At 41.8% G+C, this 22,140-nt stretch overlaps 1 protein-coding gene across 7 annotated transcripts in view; it reads left to right on the top strand.

Annotated features, from left to right (window-relative positions):
- The window catches only part of POLQ (DNA polymerase theta), a 104,812-nt gene that overhangs the window by 9,341 nt on the left and 73,331 nt on the right, over positions 1–22,140 (top strand). For all 7 annotated transcript variants that reach the window (XR_007924653.2, XR_011387919.1, XR_011387920.1 and 4 more), the window contains 4 exons: positions 4,081–4,300; positions 8,700–8,847; positions 11,638–11,784; positions 13,493–13,705. Coding sequence is in view for 4 of the 7 variants with exons in the window: in XM_002716640.5 (XP_002716686.1) it covers positions 4,081–4,300; positions 8,700–8,847; positions 11,638–11,784; positions 13,493–13,705 (728 nt within the window). In the remaining 3 variants the exon portion in view is untranslated. The remainder of the gene's footprint in view (positions 1–4,080; positions 4,301–8,699; positions 8,848–11,637; positions 11,785–13,492; positions 13,706–22,140) is intronic.

Genomic DNA, 22,140 nt, shown 5'->3' with positions numbered 1-22,140 from the left:
ACACAAATGGGATGCTGGCATTGCAGGTAGTGGCTTTACCTGCTACACCACAGCGTCGGCCCCTCCTTCTGACTTCTTTTTGTTTCTTAATCTTAAAACAGTATTTAAGGTCATGCATTTTTCTTCAATAAATAATGTAAGAAAGTCCACATTGATCAAGACCCTCAGTTCTTTGGGGATGGACTAAATAACTATCGTTGCTTACAAAGGTGTCTGCAACTTGATGGAACCAGTGTTTATAACTAACGTTTATGTTTTTAAATTTTTATCATTTAATTCTAGTTTTTCCACAAAGTTCTAAAAAATAGTTTGTTGATTAATTTGAGAGCAAATTAATATATATAAATAATATATACATATAAATAATATACATAAATTATATACTCAGTATATAAATATATATAATATATATAAAATATATTTATATATACTATATATAAATATATTTTATATATTATATAAATTAATATAAATAGCAAGAGCTCCTATCCATTGGTTCACTCCCAAATACCTGCAACTGGTCTTCCTCATGGTGGCAGGAACTCAGTCACCCGAGCCATTCCTTCTGTCTCATAGGGTCTTTGCTCGCAGGAAGTTGTAGTCAGGAATTAGAGCTGGGAATTGAACCTAGGCATTCTGATGTGGGGTGTGGGATCCTTGAGTGCCCGGCCAAAGGTTCACTTGCTCCATGAAGTTTTTGAAGTCCTGTAGTATACACAGTTAATCTAATTAGTTAAGTGAATATTGAAAAATAGCATTTTTTTGATGCCTGCTTCTCAGAGGCAACTTTCAACTCTTCTACCCAACTCTTTTTTATTATTATTACTTGGTCTTCCATCTGCTGGTTCACTCACCCATTGGCCGCAACAGCCACAGCTGTGCCGATCTGAAGCCAGGAGCCAGGAACCTCTTCCAGGTTTCCCACGTGGGTGCAGGGGCCCAAGGACTTGGGCCATCTTCTACTGCTTTCCCAGGCCACAGCAGAGAGCTGGATTGGAAGTGGAGCAGCCAGGTCTGGAACTGGCGCCCATATGGGATGCCGGCGCCTCAGGCAGAGCGTTAACCCACTGTGCCACAGCGTTGGCCCCAGCTCACTTCGTTTTTAAATATTTTTAAAAAACCTATTTATGGGGCCGGTGCTGTGGTGGAGTGGGTTAAGCTGCAGCCTGCAGTGCTGGTTTGACAAATCCTGGCGGTTCCGCTTCTGATCCAGCTCTCTGCTAGAGCTCCTGGAAAAGCAGCAGAAGATAGCCCAGGATTTTGGGCCTTTGCACCCACATGGGAGACGTGGAAGAAGCTCCTGGCTCCTGGCTTCTGCCTGGCCCAGACCTGGCTGTTGGCAATTTGGGGAGTGAACCAGTGGATGGAAGACCTCTGTCTCTCCTTCTTCTTTGTAATTCTGCCTTTCAAATAAATAGATCTTATATATAACTTATTTATGAGAGAAAGGAGAGAAGAGCTATCTCCCATCTGCTGGTTCACACCCGCAGTGTCTGGCACAGCAAGGGCTGGGCAGGCTGAAACCAGGAGCCAGGAATTCAATGTGGGTCTCCCATGTGGGTGGCAGGGACTCAGCTACTTGAGCCATCACCTGATGTCTTGTAGGATGCATATCAGCGGGAAGCAGCAATCAGGAGCAGAGCTGGGCTGAAACCCAGGCATTCTGCTATGGAATGTGGAATGTCCCAACTAGCAGCTTAACTTACATCAAATGCCTCCCCCTATATATTTATCTCATTTTGTGCAGGATGAGGATCTAATGCTCTATTTTTTCTGTTTTCAGAGATTTATGTATTTGTTTGAAAGGCAGAGTTACAGAGAGAGGTAGACACACACACACACACGGAGGGAGGGAGAGAGGGAAGTAGAGAGTGAAAGAGAGGGAGAGCGAGAGCTTCCATCTGCAGGTTCACTTCCCAAATGGCCACAATTGCCAGGGCTGGTCCAGGTTGAAGCCAGGAGCCAGGAACTCCAGGGTCTTCCGTGTCAGTGGCAGAGGCCCAAGCACTTGGATCAGCTTCCATTGCTTTCCTGGGTGTGTTTACGGAGCTGGAGCCCAAGCAGAGGGGGCTAGGCTTGAACTGGTGCTCTGATATGGGATGCCCGTGCCCCATATGGCAGCTTAACCCATTGCGCCCCAACACCAGTACCTAGCTCTTTTTAATAGTATTTACTTGTTACTACCTAATCTTGTCTCTCTTATCCTCTAATCAACTTTCCATTCTTGAAATATAATTTTGCTAAAATCGTTATTTGGTGTTACAGTATTACATATAAATGCTATTATCAACTGAGCTATAGTATGCTAGGATAACTTTTACTTTTTGAAATTTTTGTTTTCCCTGAAATTAATAAATTTATTCTTTCTTTAGCTTGATTTTCTATGTATTTACTGCTAATTATCCCAAACTTCTTCTCCAGTTTGTAAATCTCCACCCGGTACATTCCACCACATACGCTATTCAACCAAAGTTGTCATGTTCAAGAAGTTCCTACTATGGGCCGGCACCGTGACTCAATAGGCTAATCCTCCACCTTGTGGCGCCGGCACACCGGGTTCTAGTCCCGGTTGCCCCTCTTCCAGGCCAGCTCTCTGCCATGGCCCGGGAGTGCAGTGGAGGATGGCCCAAGTCCTTGGGCCCTGCACCCCATGGGAGACCAGGAGAAGCACCTGGCTCCTGCCTTTGGATCAGCGCAGTGCGCTGGCTGCAGCGCGCCGGCTGCGGCAGCCATTGGAGGGTGAACCAACGGCAAAGGAAGACATTTCTCTCTCTCTCTCTCTCTCTCTCTCTCTCTCTCTTACTGTCCACTCTGCCTGTCAAAAAAAAAAAGAAGTTCCTCCTAGGCAACAAGTGATGGCTCAAGTATTTGGGTCTCTGCTGTACATATAGGACACTTGGATTGCATTCCTGGCTCCTGGCTTTGAAGCTCAGCCCCAGCTGTTGCAGACATTTGAGAAGTGAACCAACATATGGGGAATGCTTTCTCTCTCTCTCTCTCTCTCTCTCTCTGCCTTTCAAATAGATAAATAATTACTAAATACAAACATTACCTCTTTGTAAAAAAAAGTCTCTCCTAAAGCCTTCTTCCCTTCTGGACAGGAGGTTAATCTAGATATATCCTGTGTAGCTCTCAGGTTGGGATTTCCCTTTGCATTCACATTCATTTCTTTTGCCTTTTGCTTGGAGCATATGTCTTTTTCTTGATTTGCTTTCTTGTTTTGATAGGGATGTCTTCCATAAGTTCCAGTTTATTTCAGTGAGCACATTATTATTTGTAAAAGTTTTTGAGAACTTGCATGTCTGAAAACACCTTATAATTACTTCATAGATGGTCAAGTAGAAAAGTCAAGATTGCAAATTCTTTTCCTTCATTGTAAAGGAATTACTTCATTTTCTCATTGCTGTTGAGGAGTTTAATGCTATGCTAATCGTTTATCCTTTTTATGCTTTTTTCGGTTCTCTCTGGGAATTTTTAGGAGCTTTTGCTTTTCTTCAGTGCTGTGAAATTTCACACTGATGTGCTTAGTTGTTGGTATATATAGAGAAAGTGGAAGAAAATAAATGATAGAAACAGCAAATATTCAGGAAAGAGGGAAGAAACCATACAGAACATTAGAAAAATTCTACAAATGAGTAAGAACACAAATAACCCAATATATCGATGGGCAAGAACCTTGAACTGGCATTCCCAAGAAAGTACCCAGATGGCCCATAAATGGAATGGTGTTCAATCTTAGTGACCAGGGAAATGTAAACACCTCTTGAACGAGCTGTTACCACACACTCTCCCTAGCAGTTGACATTAAACGTGTTGACAAAACCAAGTGGTAGCAAGATTGTGGAGAACGAACACACATGGCTTGTATGGATGCATAATTTTGGAAAGTAGCTTGACATTATCTGCTAACAGTGAAGACAGTCTGACTCAGTAGTCTGGGATTCAATAATTTGGTTCCTAGATATGTGCCCTAAAGAAATATTCATATGTGTACCAAAGGGCATGGCCAAGAATGTTGTTAGCAGCACAATTTGTAATTCACTGTGTCTCTTGATCAACGCTTTGATTTGTTTTCCACAGCCGGGCAGGTTTAGCTAGTCCTTTGTCTAATGCTGTACAGATTGTTGGCATGAGCGCTACTCTTCCTAACTTGGAGCTTGTGGCTTCCTGGTTGAATGCGGAACTCTACCACACTGACTTCCGTCCTGTACCACTTTTGGAGTCAATAAAAATTGGCAATTCCATATATGACTCTTCAATGAAGCTTGTGAGGGAATTTCAACCCCTGCTACACGTGAAGGTGAGTCAAATTTCTTACCCCATTTTTACTAGTATCTTTGTGTTTGATGGCATTTTCTAGCAAGTTGTTAACAATTTTCAAATTATATAATTAGGGGTTGCAAAGTAATTGAATGTATATTACATGGATGTTTTAATTAGTATTAAGCTAGTTGGTTTCATATTAAAGAACTGGTGGTGATGGTGAGAGTGGAAATGTATTTTTGTACCTTTAATATAAATAATCGCCATTTCCTGATATATAAACATTGAAAACATTTGTGCATTTTTCTCTTTAAATGGGAAAGGTTTTCTTATGGTTTAGTTTACATCAAATACTGATGTGGAAAATAAAACTTTGTTAAGGTAGATATACAGTAGAGTAGAAAGAGTTTCATTTTTGGAGTCAGATTTACTTCTGATACTTACTAGACATGCTAGACTGTGACATTAGTTGAATCACAAAACCTCTTTGAACCTAGTAGTTTATAATACTTTAGCATTATTGCCAGAATGAAATATGTTGTTTTAAAGATTTATTTATGTATTTGAAATTCAGAGTTACACAGAGAGCATAGGGAGGGAGGGAGGGAGGAAGAGAGAGAGAGAGAGAGAAAGAGAGGTCGGTCTTCCATCCACTGGTTCACTCCCCAATTGGCTGCAACGGCTGGAGTAGTGCCGATCCGGAGCCAGGAGCCAGGAGCTTCCTCTGGGTCTCCCACGTGGGTGCAGGGGCCCAAGGATTTGAGCCACCATCTACTGCTATCCCAGGCCATAGCAGAGAGCTGGATCGGAAGAGGAGTAGCCGGGACTAGAACCAGCACCCATATGGGATGCTGGCGCTTCAGGCCAGGGCATTAACCTGCTGCGTCACAGCGCTGGCCCCGAAATATGGTTTTTAAAAATTGTCCAGCATTTAGAAAGTGCTTGGTAAATAAGAACTGTCCCATACTCCTAAATATGCTTGAAAAATTTTAGTTGACAGAATTTTCTTTTTTAAAACCTGGATTCTTTAATCCTGAGGTTAAAGAATTGACATCAATCTAGAGTGGGGTACCTTTTTTTAAAATGTAGATTTGTGCCTCTGAGTACTTAAACATTTAAGGGTCATTTTGAAGTTGAGATTAGGACTAAATTTGTGTGTGTGTCAATGTCTTCATAGTTATGTGTTTGTAGTCTATGTGTGCTTGGGATGGAATCTTACTCAGTGGCTTTGCGCTGTACCCCAAATTTACCTGGCTTTGTTTACCTCAGTATTTATGTAAACACATTTACATTCCTGTTAATCATCTTACCCTGTGCCTGTCTCTACTTTATTTGGGCCACTTTCACTTCTGACCTAGGTTATTAAACTAGCCTAATTTTTGTGTCTTCTGACTTTGTCCACCTTAGATCAGGAGCTGGTGATCTATTTAAAGTGGACATCAGATCTTGTTACTTTTCTGCTCAGAAACTTTCAGCGACTTTGTATCCTTCAGCCTTATAAGACTCTACAAGATCTGACTCCACCTACTGCATTCATAGTGATGTCTTCGCTGTTCCTTAATATGCCAAGAGTCACCCACTCAGGTTCTTGGAATGTTTTCCCTTTAGTCATCAGTAAGCTTTACTTTTTAACTATTGATTCTTTACCCAAATGTTTTTTAGACCTCGTGTGACCACTTTAACTAAATCAAGTTGTCCCTGTTTCTTATTTTTCTCCTAACTCTTTCTCTTTCTCTCTCTCTTTCTTCCTTCCTTTCTTTTCTTTCTTTTTTTTTTTTTAAAGATTTATTTTATTTATTTGAAAGAGTTACGGGGTGGGGGGGAAGGGAGGGAGAGAGAGAGGTCTTCCATCTGCTGGTTCACTCCCCAGATGGCTGCAATGGCCAGAGCCGCGCCAATCTGAAGCCAGGAGCCAGGAGCTTCCTCCGGGTCTGCCACATGGGTGCAGGGGCCCAAGGACTTGGGCCACCTTCCACCGCTTTCCCAGGCCATAGCAGAGAGCTGGATTGGAAGAGGAGCAGCCAGGACTAGAACTGGCACCCATATGGGATGCCGGGCGCTTCAGGCCAGGGCTTTAACCTGCTGCGCCACAGTGCTGGCCCTTCTTTTCTTTCTTTTGCAGAGTTATGCAGAGGTAGAGAGGGAGAGGGAGAAGGAGAGGGAGAGGGAGGGAGAGAGAGGTCTTCCATCTGCTGGTTTACTCCCCACATAGCTGCAATATCTGGAGCTGTGCTAATCTGAAGACAGGCACCAAGCGTTTCTTCTGGGTCTCCCACGTGGGTGCAGGGGCCCAAAGGCTTGGACCATCTTCTGCTCCTTTCCCAGGCCACAGCAGAGAGCTGGATCTGAAGTAGAGCAGCTGGAACTAGAACCGGCATCCTATATGGGTGCCGGCACTGCAGGTGGCGGCTTTATCTGCTACACTACAGTGCCAGCCCTTTCCTTATCTTTCCAAATGGAATATACTGTGCCTTTTACTTACCTTGTTTTTGTTACTATCTTCCTGCTGGAGTAGAAACACTAGGAAGACTGAGCTTTTTTCCTGCTTTGTTCTCCATCTCATCTCCTGTACTTAGAACAAGTACTTGGAATATGGTGATATTTAATTCACTCATTGAAGAGTGAATGGGTGGATGAATGAATCCAGTTACACACACTGACCTTCTAGAATAGAGAACTTGTAGAATTGCCTGAAATGAGTTAACTTACATTGAGAATAATGCCTCCTCTTCGTATTTCAGCTAAATCATTTCTTTCAGATCTTTCTGTCAAATTTTTTGCACATAGGAGTCCTTGAAGCACCAGATTCTCCTTTATAATTCATCTTATGTTTGTACTTTGCATTTGTTTATTTAGAATTTTAGTGTGTCTTTCAGTGAAGCCATAAACCTCCTGAAAATTAGTGATTTATAGTCTTGATGTTCTTTTTTTTTTTTTTTTTTTTTTTTTTTGACAGGCAGAGTGGACAGTGAGAGAGAGAGAGACAGAGAGAAAGGTCTTCCTTTGCCATTGGTTCACCCTCCAATGGCCGCCGTGGCCGGCGCAATGCGGCCGGTGCACCGCGCTGATCCGATGGCAGGAGCCAGGAGCCAGGTGCTTCTCCTGGTCTCCCATGGGGTGCAGGGCCCAAGCACTTGGGCCATCCTCCACTGCACTCCCTGGCCACAGCAGAGAGCTGGCCTGGAAGAGGGGCAACTGGGACAGAATCCGGCGCCCTGACCGGGACTAGAACCCGGTGTGCCGGCGCCGCAAGGCGGAGGATTAGCCTATTGAGCCACGGCGCTGGCCTTCTCCTGTAACTTGTGCTTGGTGTTAGTAGCCAGATACAGCAAGACTGTGCTAGCTCCACTCAAGAATGCAGATAACAGCAGCGGCGTGGTGTCTGACAGGGGTCAGATGCAGAGCCTAACTGAATTACTCCTAATTGCTCAGCTGGGAGGTTGCCACCCAGCAGGTATTTCATCGCTTTGTCTCCAACAAGATGGCGTATCATCACCTGCGATTTTAAGTGCTCGGGACACAGATCCTCCAGCAATCTGTTCAGAGATGCTTTAGAAAAAAAGACCTCTGGGGGCTGGCGCTGTGGCGCAGTGGGCAAAGCCACCACCTGTGGTGCCGGTGTCCCATATGGGCAACTGGGACAGAATCCAGCGCCCCAACCGGGACTAGAACCCCGTGTGCCGCCGCCGCAAGGCGGAGGATTAGCCTAGTGAGCCACGGCACCGGCCTTGATGTTCTTTTGCTCATCATTTTACCCCATTCCCTGAGAGTTGGAACTTAGTAAGTATTAGTTGAGTAGATAGGAAATACAAGGGTGCTTCAGAAAGTCTTTGGGAAATGCAATTAAAAGATGAATTTATTTTGATGCAAAATAATTTTTTTTATTTATTTTTGAAAGAGTTAGAGGTAGAGACTGAGAGAGGTCTTCTATGCGCTGGTTCACTCCCCAGATGGCTGCAATGGCCAGAGCTCCGCCAATCTGAAGCCAGGAGCCAGGAGCTTCCTCTGGGTCTCACGTGGGTGCAGGGGCCCAAGGACTTGGGCCATCTTCCACTGCTTTCCCAGGCCATAGCAAAGAGCTGGATCGGAAGAGGAGCAGCCGGGACTAGAACTGGCGCCCATGTAGGATGCTGGCACTTCAGGCCAGGGTTTTAACCTGCTGCACCACAGTGCTGGTCCCGCAAAAGAACTTTGAAATCTATACATAATATTTTTATAACGTGCTTTCTCATGAAGTTTTTGATGACTCACTATATTTCCTTCTCATCCTATATCATAAGGTGTGTTTTTATTTTCTTTTTGTTTTTTTTTTTCTTTGTTATTAACTGATTTTTATCATGCCTTTGAGTAGAAAAACCTTCCCCATGAAGCAAAAAGACTGATTTGAAAATGTTTTGAAAGTACCACCTGAGTGGCTGTTTCTCTTTCTTTTTTAGGGCGATGAGGACCACATTGTTAGTTTATGTTATGAGACCATTCGTGATAACCATTCAGTATTACTTTTTTGTCCATCGAAAAAATGGTGTGAAAAGTTGGCTGATGTTGTTGCCCGAGAGTTTTATAATCTGCACCATCAAGTGGAGGGTGAGTTCAGGATGGAATGGAACCCATCCATTCTTGGTACCTTTGCCTTAGGGTACTCAGTGATCATGTTAGCAATGCCTGGCCCTCTTCATCACTGCTACTGCCTGCTTCCTGGGTATTGTCTTCACTAAACTGCTTTTGTGATTCCAATCCTCCTCTTTCTTCCTGATGTGTGTACACAGGCTGATCATCTTCAAGTTTTTAGCATCTTGAGTTTATATCGGTATGCGAATATACAAGGTTCTTCATCTGTGATCCATGTATTTATAGAGTTTGACCTTTGGAGCTCCTAAGTTGTATGCACGTCACATGTGCACATTTTTTTTGGGAAAGTGGCCATGTCTTTCTTTAATTCCATAGGAATGTATGGCTAAAATAATCATACATACACATATATATGTGTATATATACATGTGTGTATATATAATCACATATACTCATATATTTTAAAATCGGCTATGTTGGGGTATAATTAATTTATATATAAGTGTTCCCACATTAAATGTATAATTTGATGAATTAAAAAAATGTATATATCTGTTTAACCACCACTATAAGCAACATATAGAATGTTTTGATGACTCCAAGATGTTCTTTCGCTGTCACTCTCCTTTGAGCTTTATCCTCAGCCCCAGTTAACCACTGATCTGCTTTCTGTCACTTTAGGTTTCTTGTGTCTTTTCTAAGAATTTCATAGAGGGCAGACATTGTGGCACAACAGGTTAAGCCGCTGCTTGTGACACCTAATTCCCATTTCTGAGTGCCCATTCTAGTTCTGCCTGCTCTGTTTCCTGTCCAGCTTCCTGCTCATGCTCCTGGGAAGGTAATCAATGAAGGCCTAAGTACATCAGTTCCTGCTGCCCACGTTCAAGACCCTGATAGAGCTCCTGGCTTCAGCCTAGTATAGCCTTGGCTGTGGGCATAAGGGGAGTAAGCCAGCAGATGGAAGATTTTTCTTTCTCTGTTTACTCTGCCTTTCAAATGGATAAATAAAATTAAAAAAATTTTCACTATAAATGAAGTTCTACAATATATATATATATATATCTTTTGTATCTGGCTTCTTTCGCTCAGCATGATTTTGAATTTCATCTGGGTTGTTAATGTTTATCAATTTGATTCTTTTTGATTGTTGAATTGTGAGCTAATGTGTAGCTATAACCATTTGTTTTTATTTTTATTGATTCTGAGATGCACACTGTTGCCTCACCATTTTTACTAGCATGTGGTGGTCCTTTGGGGCCCAAGGTAAATACAGGAAAAACGGAGACTAGGTCTAGTCACAGAATGTTAGGATATTTTATTACTAAAGTGCCTATGACATCATGAGGGCAGGTGGCAGCTATCTGAAGCATGCTCCAGTGAGTACATTTTGCCTGCAGGTTATATTAACTTGGTGCTGGTCCAATATTGTATTATCTCATCCTGTTCCCTCTTAATCAGTGCCTTCTGTTTCATGCTAAATTATATTCTTTACGTTGTACCATGACAACTTATATTCCTTAACCACAAACAATTTTTTTTCTGTAGTTCTTTTATCTTTATTTGTAGATGCGGTTTCCACATGCCAGTGCTTGAACTGGAGCCTGGCCTATGATGAAATTTTCAACAGAATAATTAAGACAAAGCAGCACATTTTTTTTGACAGGCAGAGTGGACAGAGAGAGACAGAGAGAAAGGTCTTCCTTTGCCGTTGGTTCACCCTCCAATGGCCGCTGCGGCTGGTGCACTGCGCTGATCCTAAGGCAGGAGCCAGGTGCTTCTCCTGGTCTCCCATGGGGTGCAGGGCCCAAGCACTTGGGCCATCCTCCACTGCACTTCTGTGCCACAGCAGAGAGCTGGCCTGGAAGAGGGGCAACTGGGACAGAATCCCGACTGGGACTAAAACCCAGTGTGCTGGCGCCGCAAGGCAGAGGATTAGCCTATTGAGCCGCGGCGCCGGCCCAAAGCAGCACATTTTTTTATGAAGCTGAAATTTGAATTCTTTTATTATCCCTCTACTTTTTTTCAAGTTAGAATGACTTTTTTTGTATTAAAGATATTGACAAATGATAGTTTTAAAAAATTTTTAATTGATCTTCCCAAAATAAAACATTGCCAACCCCCTCTGAGTCCTCAACATTTTAGAAAAGTTTACCTCAAAATTAAAAAAAAATATACATAAAATGTGAGATATATATTTAAAGATACTTATTTTTTATGAAAAGTTTTACAAGTTCAGAAATCTAAAATTCTGGAAATTTCAGTTCCTGCATTTAAGAAGGTTCAGGTCTTTTTTTGTGGAGAAGCTTACAAAAGGCAAAAACAGAAGGTAAAGCATGATGATTACCAGATAGTGCCAGAGAGGCTGGGATAATTTTCTCAGAAAACTAGGCTCCTAGCTGGTATCAATACTGCTGGCTGGTGGGATATGCTTTGAGCAAGGGTTTGAGTTTTAGGCTTTAGATGGCAGTTAGAAGCTTCTTCTTCTTTCACAAGATCCTCTGCCTGCCCTGTGTGCCTGCCCTTACCTTAAGACAAGTTTCCTGACTTTTAGCACACATAAGCATTGTCTGAGATTTAAAAATTTTTCATGTCCAGGTCATACTGCATAACAATTACCTGACACTATCCAGGGATGAGAGCCAGAGCTCACTGTTTTAAAAGATCTCCGTGTGATACAGTATTTTGGAGTTTCTGAACCATTTCCTTCGTATTTAGCTCTATCATGACTTAGTCAAGTAGCACTTAAAGAGGCCCAGGCAAAGCTGCATAGTATTGATAAACTTTTTTTCTTAAATTTGGTGACAGAATTGGTAAAGCCACCTGAATTTCCACCTGTGATTCTGGAAAAAAAGGGCCTCCTGGAAGTGATAGATCAGTTAAAACGTTTGCCTTCAGGACTGGACTCTGTATTACAAAAAACTATACCATGGGGAGTCGCATTTCATCATGCAGGTATTTATATTTCTACTCTGTTATTAAAGCGTCTTCTTCAGCAATCTGTATAATCTCTTCATTTTTATATTTATGTGTGTTTATTTCTTTTTAACCAAGCTTACTACTCGTAGATTTCAGTTTAAGAAATCACGTGACTGGGGCCAGCGTGGCATAGTGGGTAAAGCTGCCGCCTGCGACACCAGCATTTCATATGGGCTCCAGTTTGTGTCCTGGCTGCTCCACTTCTGATTCAGTTTCCTGCTAATGGCCTGAGAAAAGCAGCCATGGATGGCCCAAGTGTTTGGGTCCTTGCTACCCACGTGGGAGCTGGATGAAGCTCCTGGTCCCTGGCTTCAGCCTGGCCCATGCCTGGCTGTTGTAGCCCTTTGGAGAGTGAACCAGAGGATGGAAGATCTCTCTCTCTTTCTTTAACTCTGTGTTTCAAAACAAACATTTTTTAAAAAAGAAATTGTGTGACTAAAATAAGAGTAGAGCAAACATGTTTAAATTTATTTGTATGGTATATAAATACTAAATGAAAATGTGTTTGGGCCACTGGGTAGGTGAATTCCAAAATTGTTAACCTTCCTCTACTTTGTTTTCTTAAAATTGAGGTTGGAGTGGCACTTGCTACCCTAATTCTTTGCCACTCTGTCTCCTTTTGTCTCAAGGAGTACTGAAATAGTCTCTTAATTATATAAAAATCAAATTAGTGTTAGAATTTGTCATACTGCATTTGGAGAGGGCTAGAAGTATCCAAAGTTGTCAAAGTTGCACAGGTTATGACAGTCAATGAATTAAAGAACTTTAAGGAAGTGATATCAGTGCTCAGATGTGCTAAGGATATGATGAAGAATGTGTAGTTTCCAAGTTAGGAATTTAACCCCTTAATTAATTTTTAATTAAAGTTAAAAATGATAAATGCACATAAAGGTCCGTTTTTAGTATACACACATTTATACACACAAACACGAAACAGGGGGCTGGCAAAACTGTGTTGGTCAAATCTAGCCTACTGTCTGTTTCTGTAAGAGAAGTTTTATTGTCATGCCCAGTTATTCTGTGTCTGCTTTCATGTCACAGTGGCAGGATTGAGTGGTTTCAACAGAGACTTTCTATTCCACAAAATGTAAACTATTTATAAGAAAATCTTGCTGCCTCCTGGTCTAGAAGGTGAGATATACTAGAGATGGCAGATTATGCTTTTCAATAGATTATTTCTCTGTTTACAATAATAACAATAGCTTAGGGGCCAGCACTGTGGAGTAGCAGGTAAAGCCGCTGCCTGCAGTTCCTGCATCCCATATGAGCGCTGGTTCATATCCCGGCTGTTCCACTTCTTATCCAGCTCTCTGCTATGGCCTGGGAAAGCAGTAGAAGATGGCCCAAGTCCTTGGGCCCCTGCACCCGCGTGGGAGACCTGGAAGAAGCTCCTGACTCCTGGCTTCAGATTGGTGCAGCCCTGGCCATTGTGGCCATTTGGGGAGTGAACCAGTGGATAGAAGACCCCTCTCTCTCTCTCTCTCTCTCTGCCTCTCCTTCTCTCTGTGTAACTCTTTCAAATATATAAATGAATCTAAAAAAAAAAAAAGCTTAAAACCCTTAAGCTTGTAGTAGATTCTTAGATTAATTTGTAAGTGATCAAGACTTGTATTTTCATTGTGTTAACAGATATATATAGAAGCCTTTTTTGTTTTTATTTTTTTATTTTTATTTTTTTTTAAAGGTCTTACTTTTGAGGAGAGGGATATCATTGAAGGAGCCTTCCGCCAAGGGCTCATTCGAGTCTTGGCAGCAACTTCCACTCTTTCTTCTGGAGTGAATTTGCCTGCACGCCGTGTCATTATTCGGACTCCTATTTTTGGTGGTCGAACTCTAGATATTCTTACTTACAAGCAAATGGTTGGTCGTGCTGGCAGGAAAGGAGTAGACACAGTAGGTAAGTGAGTTTGATTTGAATTGTAATAGCATTGCTGAAGGACAGTGTCATTCTGCTTGAAATTTGACTAGTGCCTGGCATCTTGTTTCGCAACATGGAGTATTTCTTCATTATCTAATGTACTAATGTTCTCTTGGATTCCTTTAATATTTATATTGAGTATGTGTGGGGATTAAATCCTCATCTGAGTTTACTCCAAGTTCTGGTCTTGTGAGAGAAGAATTCAAAGCAGAGATATAGAAAAGGGAAGCGGGATTCATTTAAAGGGATAGTACATATTGAGATGTGAATGCAGGCAACTTCTTCCAGAGGAAAGAATGGCTACAGCCCCCTCCAAAGTCAGATGGTTCCTTTATTGGGTAAGGAGTTGGTGACCTAGTTGGGTATACAAATGGAGTGGAATTTGCAGGTGGTGATCTCTTTAGGGAGGTGTCATGGTATCTCCACATGGGGCTGCAGTGTACACATGGTTATCCTGGTGCCTTGTGAGTCTCAGGTGTAGGATGGGAAGTGGGTGTGCTGAACCCTCTGCCATGTTCCATCAGCTTGGAAGGGGGTAGCATTCTGGGTGATACTGGGCTTTGGCCACAGGCTGCTGGAGTGTCTTAGCTCTGTTTCCCCAACTCCCTGTCTTGCCCACCTGAAGTATAAGTTATAATGCTCATAGATGAACTGCTGATTTCTAAGTAGAATTAAGATAATCTTCTGTATTATGCACAATGAAACATTTCATTGTCGGGTAAATCAGGGTGACTTTTTAGTTCTGTAGGTGACAGGCCTCAGAGGTCAAACAGGGATGCTGACCTGAGAGGTCAAAGCTGGGAAGCGTGCTCACCTTTGGGAACAGGAGCTTCGTACACTGTCTTTTTCTCCCTAAATTGGTGCTGGGTCTTAGAATACCTTTTCTGTTTCTTACCTTGCACCAGCAAATAATGTTATTACCCACAATCCAAACAAAAATCTTATCTTAAGCAATGAGGAAGAGGCTTAAATTAAATGTCAAGACAGCAGCAAACATAATTTCTAATCTTTGCTACATCATTGGGTGTGACTAAATTGTTATGGGTCTTCTTCTTCTTTTTTTTGTTTTTGACAGGCAGAATAGACAGTGAGAGAGAGAGACAGAGAAAAAGGTCTTCCTTTTGCCGTTGGTTCACCCTCCAATGGCCGCCGTGGCCGGTGTGCTGCGGCCGGCGCACCGTGCTGATCCGATGGCAGGAGCCAGGTACTTCTCCTGGTCTCCCATGGGGTGCAGGGCCCAAGCACTTGGGCCATCCTCCACTGCACTCCCTGGCCACAGCAGAGAGCTGGCCTGGAAGAAGGGCAACCGGGACAGAATCCAGCGCCCCGACCGGGACTAGAACCCGGTGTGCCGGCACCGCAAGGCGGAGGATTAGCCTAGTGAGCCGCGGCGCCAGCCATATGGGCCTTCTGACATTAAAGAACCTTGGGAGGAACATTTCCTGTCATTGCGTCTTTCTTTTCTAGGACCTAATTGGCTCTAGTATTACACAGACAAACAGCTTTGAGGTTTCTGAAGAGAAATTTGGAAATCAAGCAGAAAAGGGAAAATGCTAATGGGAAAATAGGTGGAAGATTCGGGGCACAGAAAACTGAGTGGTTGCTGAGGAAATAACTTTAAAAATAACCTGACTTGTTATGTGAATAGTATTCAGTGTTTGTGGTAACTTTATAAATACCACAAAAAATGAGAGTTGATTATATTGTGTTGGTGACTAGATTAGTTAGAATCTTAAGTTCACTCTTGTGAAAAAAAGCCAACATAATAGGTGTTTAAGGAAGACAGAAGTTGGGGCCAGCATTGTGGTTAAACTGCCTCCTGCAATGCTGGCATCCTATATGGGTAGAAGATGGCCCAAGTGCTTGGGCACCTGCTACCCATGTGGGAGACCTGGATGGAGTTCCTGGCTCCTGGCTTGTTGTGGCCACTTGGGGAGTGGACCAGTAGATGGAAGATCTTTATCTCTCTGTCTCTCCCTTTCTCTCTCTGTAACTCTGCCTTTCAAATAGATAAATAAGTTTAGAAAACAAAAAGAAAAGTTCATTTCTTTCTTTTTGCAAGGGCTACAGCTAGGCCAGGCTGAAGCCAGGAGCTTTATCTGGGTCTCCCACATGGTTACAGGGGCCCAAGTTCTTAAGCCATTTTCTGCTTCTTTCCTAGGCATGTTAACACGTGGCTGGGTCTGAAGCAGAGCAGTCAGGACTGGAACCTGTACCCCTGTGGGGTACCAGTATTGCAGGTGGTGGCATAACCTGCTGAGCCATGGTGCTAGCCCCTGAGAAGTTCATTTATTTCTTATATAACAATATAATATAATACTAATGTAATACTAATGTAATGTAATATAAATACTAGTGTAATTAATCTGAGGCTGATAACAGTGGATTCATTGTGTCAGAAAATCTGGTTGTCCATTTTGATTTTCTGTCTTCAGTAATGTAGTTTCTATCCCATTATATAAGATAGATAGCCAGTCTCATTGCTGTCATTGTATCTGCATTTCGCCACCAGAAAAGGGAGATGAGGCAGTAAAGGGCATGCCCTGCCTGCTATGGGCATCACCCGGAAGTTACAAGTAGTGTATTTCTTCCATGCGGTTGTCTAGAACATAATCACATGGTTCCATAAAGGGTGTGGGAGGATGTAATCTTCAGCCGGTGGCCATGTGCCCAATTAACACTTAGGGTTTTATTAAAGGAAGCATGAGATAATGGCTATCAGGAGACAACTGTTAGGCTCAGTCCCAGTAACAAAATGACTCATATATACAATCCCTGAAGGGCTGAAAGATTCTGGTAATGAAAAAAAAAAACATCTAACTTGTTAGATTTCCCCTATAGTAGGCATCAGAGAAGTTTATTCTACTTTTCTTAATTTACCTACAAAATATGCAAACTGCATGTATATGTTTAAAAAGATAAGGCACAGAGACTAAGACTGCCTTCCCATTCCTATTTGCCTCACCCTGTGATTTTTTAGTTGACTCACAGCTCTGGAGAGTAAAGTGCAAGTTCATTTTTTATGTAATTCTTCCTTCAGGGCCAGAGGGTCTGTAAGTTAATGGAGAAGATGAGGTCTTATTTGCCTTGCTATATTTTTTTGGGAAGATTAGTGTCCTAGACTAATCATCAAGCCTAAAATCAGAAAACACTCAAAGAGAACTAGACTAACATTGTTTGTGAGCTCCTAAGGACTTCTTGCCTTGTATACTGATCCACTTCAGGATGGCTTATGACTGTGTTGAACTTCAAGCAAGCGGGGAGTCTGGGAATATATTATTTTATATTCACTATGAGCATATTATAAATACCTGGTCATTCTTTTCATATTGAGTAGCATCTTTGCAACATCTATGCATTTAATATGTGTTGCTAACATTTCTTGGACACTAATACGTGGTGCTTCGTTTAGATGACTACTTAGTTTTTCTCTAGATGACATGGAACTTTTATAGTGTAGGATGATGGTGCTTTGTGCCAAAATAGTGATTTTCAAGTTCAGCAGTCAATAATAAATGTTTTGATTCCAAGTCGTTTTGATTTATCTGTGTGGTATGCATGAAAACTTCCCAGACAAGTGAGAGCAGGAGCTGAATATATGCACTGACATTCATCTGGACATCCTGAAAAGGCTAGTCCATTTTGCTGAAGAATCAAAGCTTGGAAGAACTTTAAATAGCTCAAAGTGGCTTGTTACCTTGGTGCTAATGTTAGTTGATCTAATTTTTGAATTTTTTTTCCTTAAACTGGTTTGTTTTATAGCCATTATAAGAGCAAAGTGTTATATTTTGTTCATGTGATTTTTTTAAAGATTTTATTTATTTATTTGAAAGTGTTAGAGAAAGAAGGAGAGGAAGAGAGGTCTTCCATCCGCTGGTTCACTCCCCAGTTAGCTGCAACGGCTGCAGCTGCGCCGTTCTGAAGCCAGAAGCCAGGAGCTTCTTCCAGGTCTCCCACATGGGTGCAGGGGCCCAAGGACTTGGGCCATCTTCTACTGCTTTCCCAGGCCATAGCACAGAGCTGGATCGAAGTGAAGCAGCCAGGACACGAACTGGTGCCCATATGGTATGCTGGCAGTGAGGTGGCAGCTTTACTTGCTATGCCACAGCGCTGGCTCCTCAGGTGATTTTTAAAAATTGAATATCAACAAATTACATTTGCATATATTTATGGTGTATAAAGTCCCACTATCATATAGGTGTATAATGTGAAATGATTGAGTCAAACTAATTGACATAACTATCACCTCAAATATTTATCATTTATTTTAATTGAAATATTGTGTTTCTTAATTAGCATCTCGTTATTTTCTCCACTGTCCAGTCTGTGGTAATCTTCATTCTATTCTGTTCCCTAAGCCATCAGCAGCATGGCTATATAACCTTTGGAAAAATGTCCAGTGTCTAAGAAGCCAGGATTTTTTAAAAAATATTTTTGTTTATTCATTTGAGAGGTAGAGTTACATACAGTGAGAAGGAGAGACAGAGAGAGAGGTCTTCCTTCCGCTGGTTCACTCCCCAAATGGCTGCAATGGCCGGAGCTGTGCTGATCTGAAGCCAGGAGCCAGGAGCTTCTTCTGGGTCTCCCATGCGGGTGCGGGGGCCCAAAGACTTGGGCCATCTTCTTCTTCTTCTTCTTCTGGGTCTCCCATGCGGGTGCGGGGGCCCAAAGACTTGGGCCTCCTTCTTCTTCTTCTTTCTTCTTTCTTCTTTCTTCTTTCTTCTTTTTTTTTGACAGGCAGAGTGGACAGTGAGAGAGCTAGAGAGACAGAGAGAAAGGTCTTCCTTTTTCCGTTGGTTCACTCCCCAGTGGCTGCTGCGCTGATCCGAAGCCGGGAGCCATGTGCTTCCTCCTGGTTTCCCATGCGGGTGCAGGGCCCAAGCACTTGGACCATCCTCCACTGCACTCCTGGGCCTCAGCAGAGAGCTGGCCTGGAAGAGGAGCAACTGGGAAAGAATCTGGCAGCCCGACCAGGACTAGAACCTGGGGTACCGGTGCCGCAGGTGGAGGATTAGCCTAGTGAGCAGTGGCGCTGGCCAGTTGGGCCATCTTCTGCTATCCCAGGCCATAGCAGAGAGCTGGACTGGAAGAGGAGCAGCCAGGTCTCAAACTGGTTCTCATATGGGATGCTGGCACCGCAGGCTGAGGATTAACTTACTGCAGCATGGCACTGGCCCCCAGGATTTTTTTTTTTTTTTAAGATTTATTTATTTGAAAGACATAGTTAGAGAGAGAGAGAGAGAGAGAGAGACAGACAGACAGACAGACAGACAGAGAAGGAGGTTTTCCATCTGCTGGTTCACTTCCCAGATGGCTGCAATGGCCGGAGCTGAGCTGATACGAAGCCAAGAGCCAGGAGCTTCCTCAGGGTCTCCCATGTGGGTTTCCCAAGCACAATAGCAGGGAGCTAGATCGGAAGTGGAACTGCCAGGAGTCAAACTGGTGCCATATGGGATGCTGGCCCTGCAGGCTGGGGCTTTAACCTGCTGCGCTGCACTTTCGGCTCTAGAAGCCAGGATATTTTATCATGAAAGTTTGTGGAGAAGAAAGCATAAATCCTTACATTGAATCTACGTTTGCCTTGAGGGTTAATCTTCAATATGTGGGAAAAGGATGTGGAGCAGTTTCCCTCTTTTTTTCTTTGCTCAAACTTGCCAGTTAAAATAAACTCTTTTCCTTTCCTCCATTCTCCTGCCTGTAATTAAAGCAGCACATCTCAGAATTCATCTCATCTATTTGAGTTCCTTATATATTTTGTACATTAGTCTCTTACCCAATATATGATTTGCAAAGATTGTCTCCCAATCCATGTGTTGTCTCTTAACTCTATTTTTTAGTTTGATGCAAACTCCTTTGTTTATTTTGCTTTTGTTGCCTCTGCTTTTGGGATTATATCCAAGAAATCTTTACCGTGTGTTCTTCTAGTTGCTTTATAGTATTGGGTTTTACATTTACATCTTTAATCCATTTGAATTGATTTTTGTGTAAGAGTTCAACTTCTTTATTCTACTTGTGGTTATCCAGTTTTCTAACTACTGTTATTGAACAGACTGTCCTTTCTCTACTGTGTGTTCTTGACATTTTTGTTGAAAATTGTCTCTATTTGTGGTTTTATTTTTGGGCTCTTTGCTGTTCCATTGGTCAGAGAGTCTGCTTTGATGCTGTGTTTTAATTTCTCTAGGTTTATAATAGATTTTGAAGTGAGGTAATGTGATGCCTTCAAATTTGTTGTTTTTCCTCAAGATTGCTTTGCTTATTTTGGTTTGTTGTAGTTTTGTGCGAATTTTAGGATTGTTTTTTCTGTTTCTATGAAAAATCACTGGCATTTTGGTAGGGATTGCATTTAACCTTTAGATTGTTTTGGATAGTTTGGACATTTTAATAATGTTCTATCAGTCAGTGAACATAGAATATCTCTCCAATTATTTTTGTCTTCAATTTCTTTCATCAAAGTTTTTTAGTTTTCACTATACAGATTATTTACCTCTTTGGTTAAGTATATTCATAAGGATTTTTTTTTGTGGTAGCTATTATGAACAGGGTTGTTTTCTTGATTTTTCTTTTTTTAAAAAAATTTTATTTAGTAAATATAAATTTCCAAAGAACAGTTTATGGATTACAATGACTTTTCCCCCCATAACTTCACTCCCACTCGCACCCCTCCCATCTCCCACTACCTCTCCCATTCCATTCACATCAAGATTCATTTTCAATTATCTTTATATACAGAAGATCAATTTAGTATATATTAAGTAAAGATTTCATCAGTTTGCACCCACACAGAAACACAAAGTGTAAAATACTGTTTCAGTACTAGTTATAGCATTACTTCACATTGGACAACACATTAAGGACAGAGATCCCACTTGAGGAGTAAGTACCTATATCTTGCAGGGTATCTCCAGTGCTCTCTAATAATTTGATGGTTTCAGGTCATAGATTTAAGTCTTTAATCCATGTTGAGTGAATTTTTGTGTAAGGTGAAAGGTAGGGGTCTTGCTTTATGATTCTGCACGTGGAAATCCAATTTTCCCAGCACCATTTATTGAATAGACTGTCCTTACTCCAGGGATTGGTTTTGGATCCTTGATCAAATATAAGTTGGCTGTAGATGTTTGGATTGATTTCTGGTGTTTCTATTCTGTTCCATTGGTCTATCCATCTGTTTCTGTGCCAGTACCATGCTGTTTTGATAACAACTGCCCTGTAGTATGTCCTGAAATCTGGTATTGTGATGCCTCTGGCTTTGTTTTTGTTGTACAAGATTGCTTTAGCTATTCAAGGTCTCCTGCGTCTCCATATGAATTTCAGCATCATTTTTTTCTAGATCTGAGAAGAATGTCTTCAGAATTTTGATTGGTATCACATTGAATCTGTAAATTGCTTTTGGGAGAATGGGCATTTTGATGATGTTGATTCTTCCAGTCCATGAGCATGGAAGATTTTTCCATTTCTTGGTATCCTCTTCTATTTCTTTCTTTAAGGTTTTGTAATTTTCATCGTAGAGATCTTTAACGTCCTTGGTTAAGTTTATTCCAAGGTATTTGATTGTTTTTGTAGCTATTGTGAATGGGATTGGTCTTAGCAGTTCTTTCTCAGCCGTGGCATTGCTTGTGTATACAAAGGCTGTTGATTTTTGTGCATTGATTTTATATCCTGCTACTTTTCCAAACTCTTCTATGAGTTCCAATAGTCTCTTAGTAGAATTCTTTGGATCCCCTAAATAAAGAATCATATCATGTGCAAAGAGGGATAGTTTGACTTCTTCCTTCCCAACTTGTATCCCTTTAATTTCTTTTTCTTGCCTAATAGCTCTGGCTAGAACTTCCAGAACTATATTGAATAGCAGTGGTGAGAGTGGGCATCCCTGTCTGGTACCAGATCTCAGTGGAAATGCTTCCAGCTTTTCCCCATTCAATAGGATGTTGGCCGTGGGATTTTTATAAATTGCTTTGATTGTATTGAGGAATGTTCCTTCCATAGGTTTTTCTTCTTCAGTCTGTTAATGTGGTGTATCACATTGATTGTTTTGCAAACATTGAACCATCCCGGCATAACAGGGATAAATTCCACTTGGTTTGGGTAGATGATCTTTCTGATATGTTGTTGCATTCTATTGGCCAGAATTTTATTAAGGATTTTTGCGTCTATGTTCATCAGGGATATTGGTCTGTAATTCTCTTTCAATGCTGCATCTTTTTCTGGCTTAGGAATTAAGGTGATGCTGGCTTCATAGAAAATTTGGGAGGATTCCCTCTTTTTCAATTGTTCTGAATAGTTTGAGAAGAATTGGAGTTAGTTCTTCTTTAAATGTCCGGTAGAATTCAGCAGTGTATCCATCTGGTCCTGGGCTTTTCTTTGTTGGGAGGGCCTTTATTACTGTTTCAATTTATGTCTCAGTTATGGGTCTGTTT

The sequence above is a fragment of the Oryctolagus cuniculus genome, chromosome 4, assembly GCF_964237555.1.
Source record: "Oryctolagus cuniculus chromosome 4, mOryCun1.1, whole genome shotgun sequence".
Lineage (NCBI taxonomy): Eukaryota > Metazoa > Chordata > Mammalia > Lagomorpha > Leporidae > Oryctolagus > Oryctolagus cuniculus.
The sequence above is the reverse complement of the archived record's forward strand: the minus strand, read 5'-3'. Positions and strand labels throughout refer to the sequence as shown.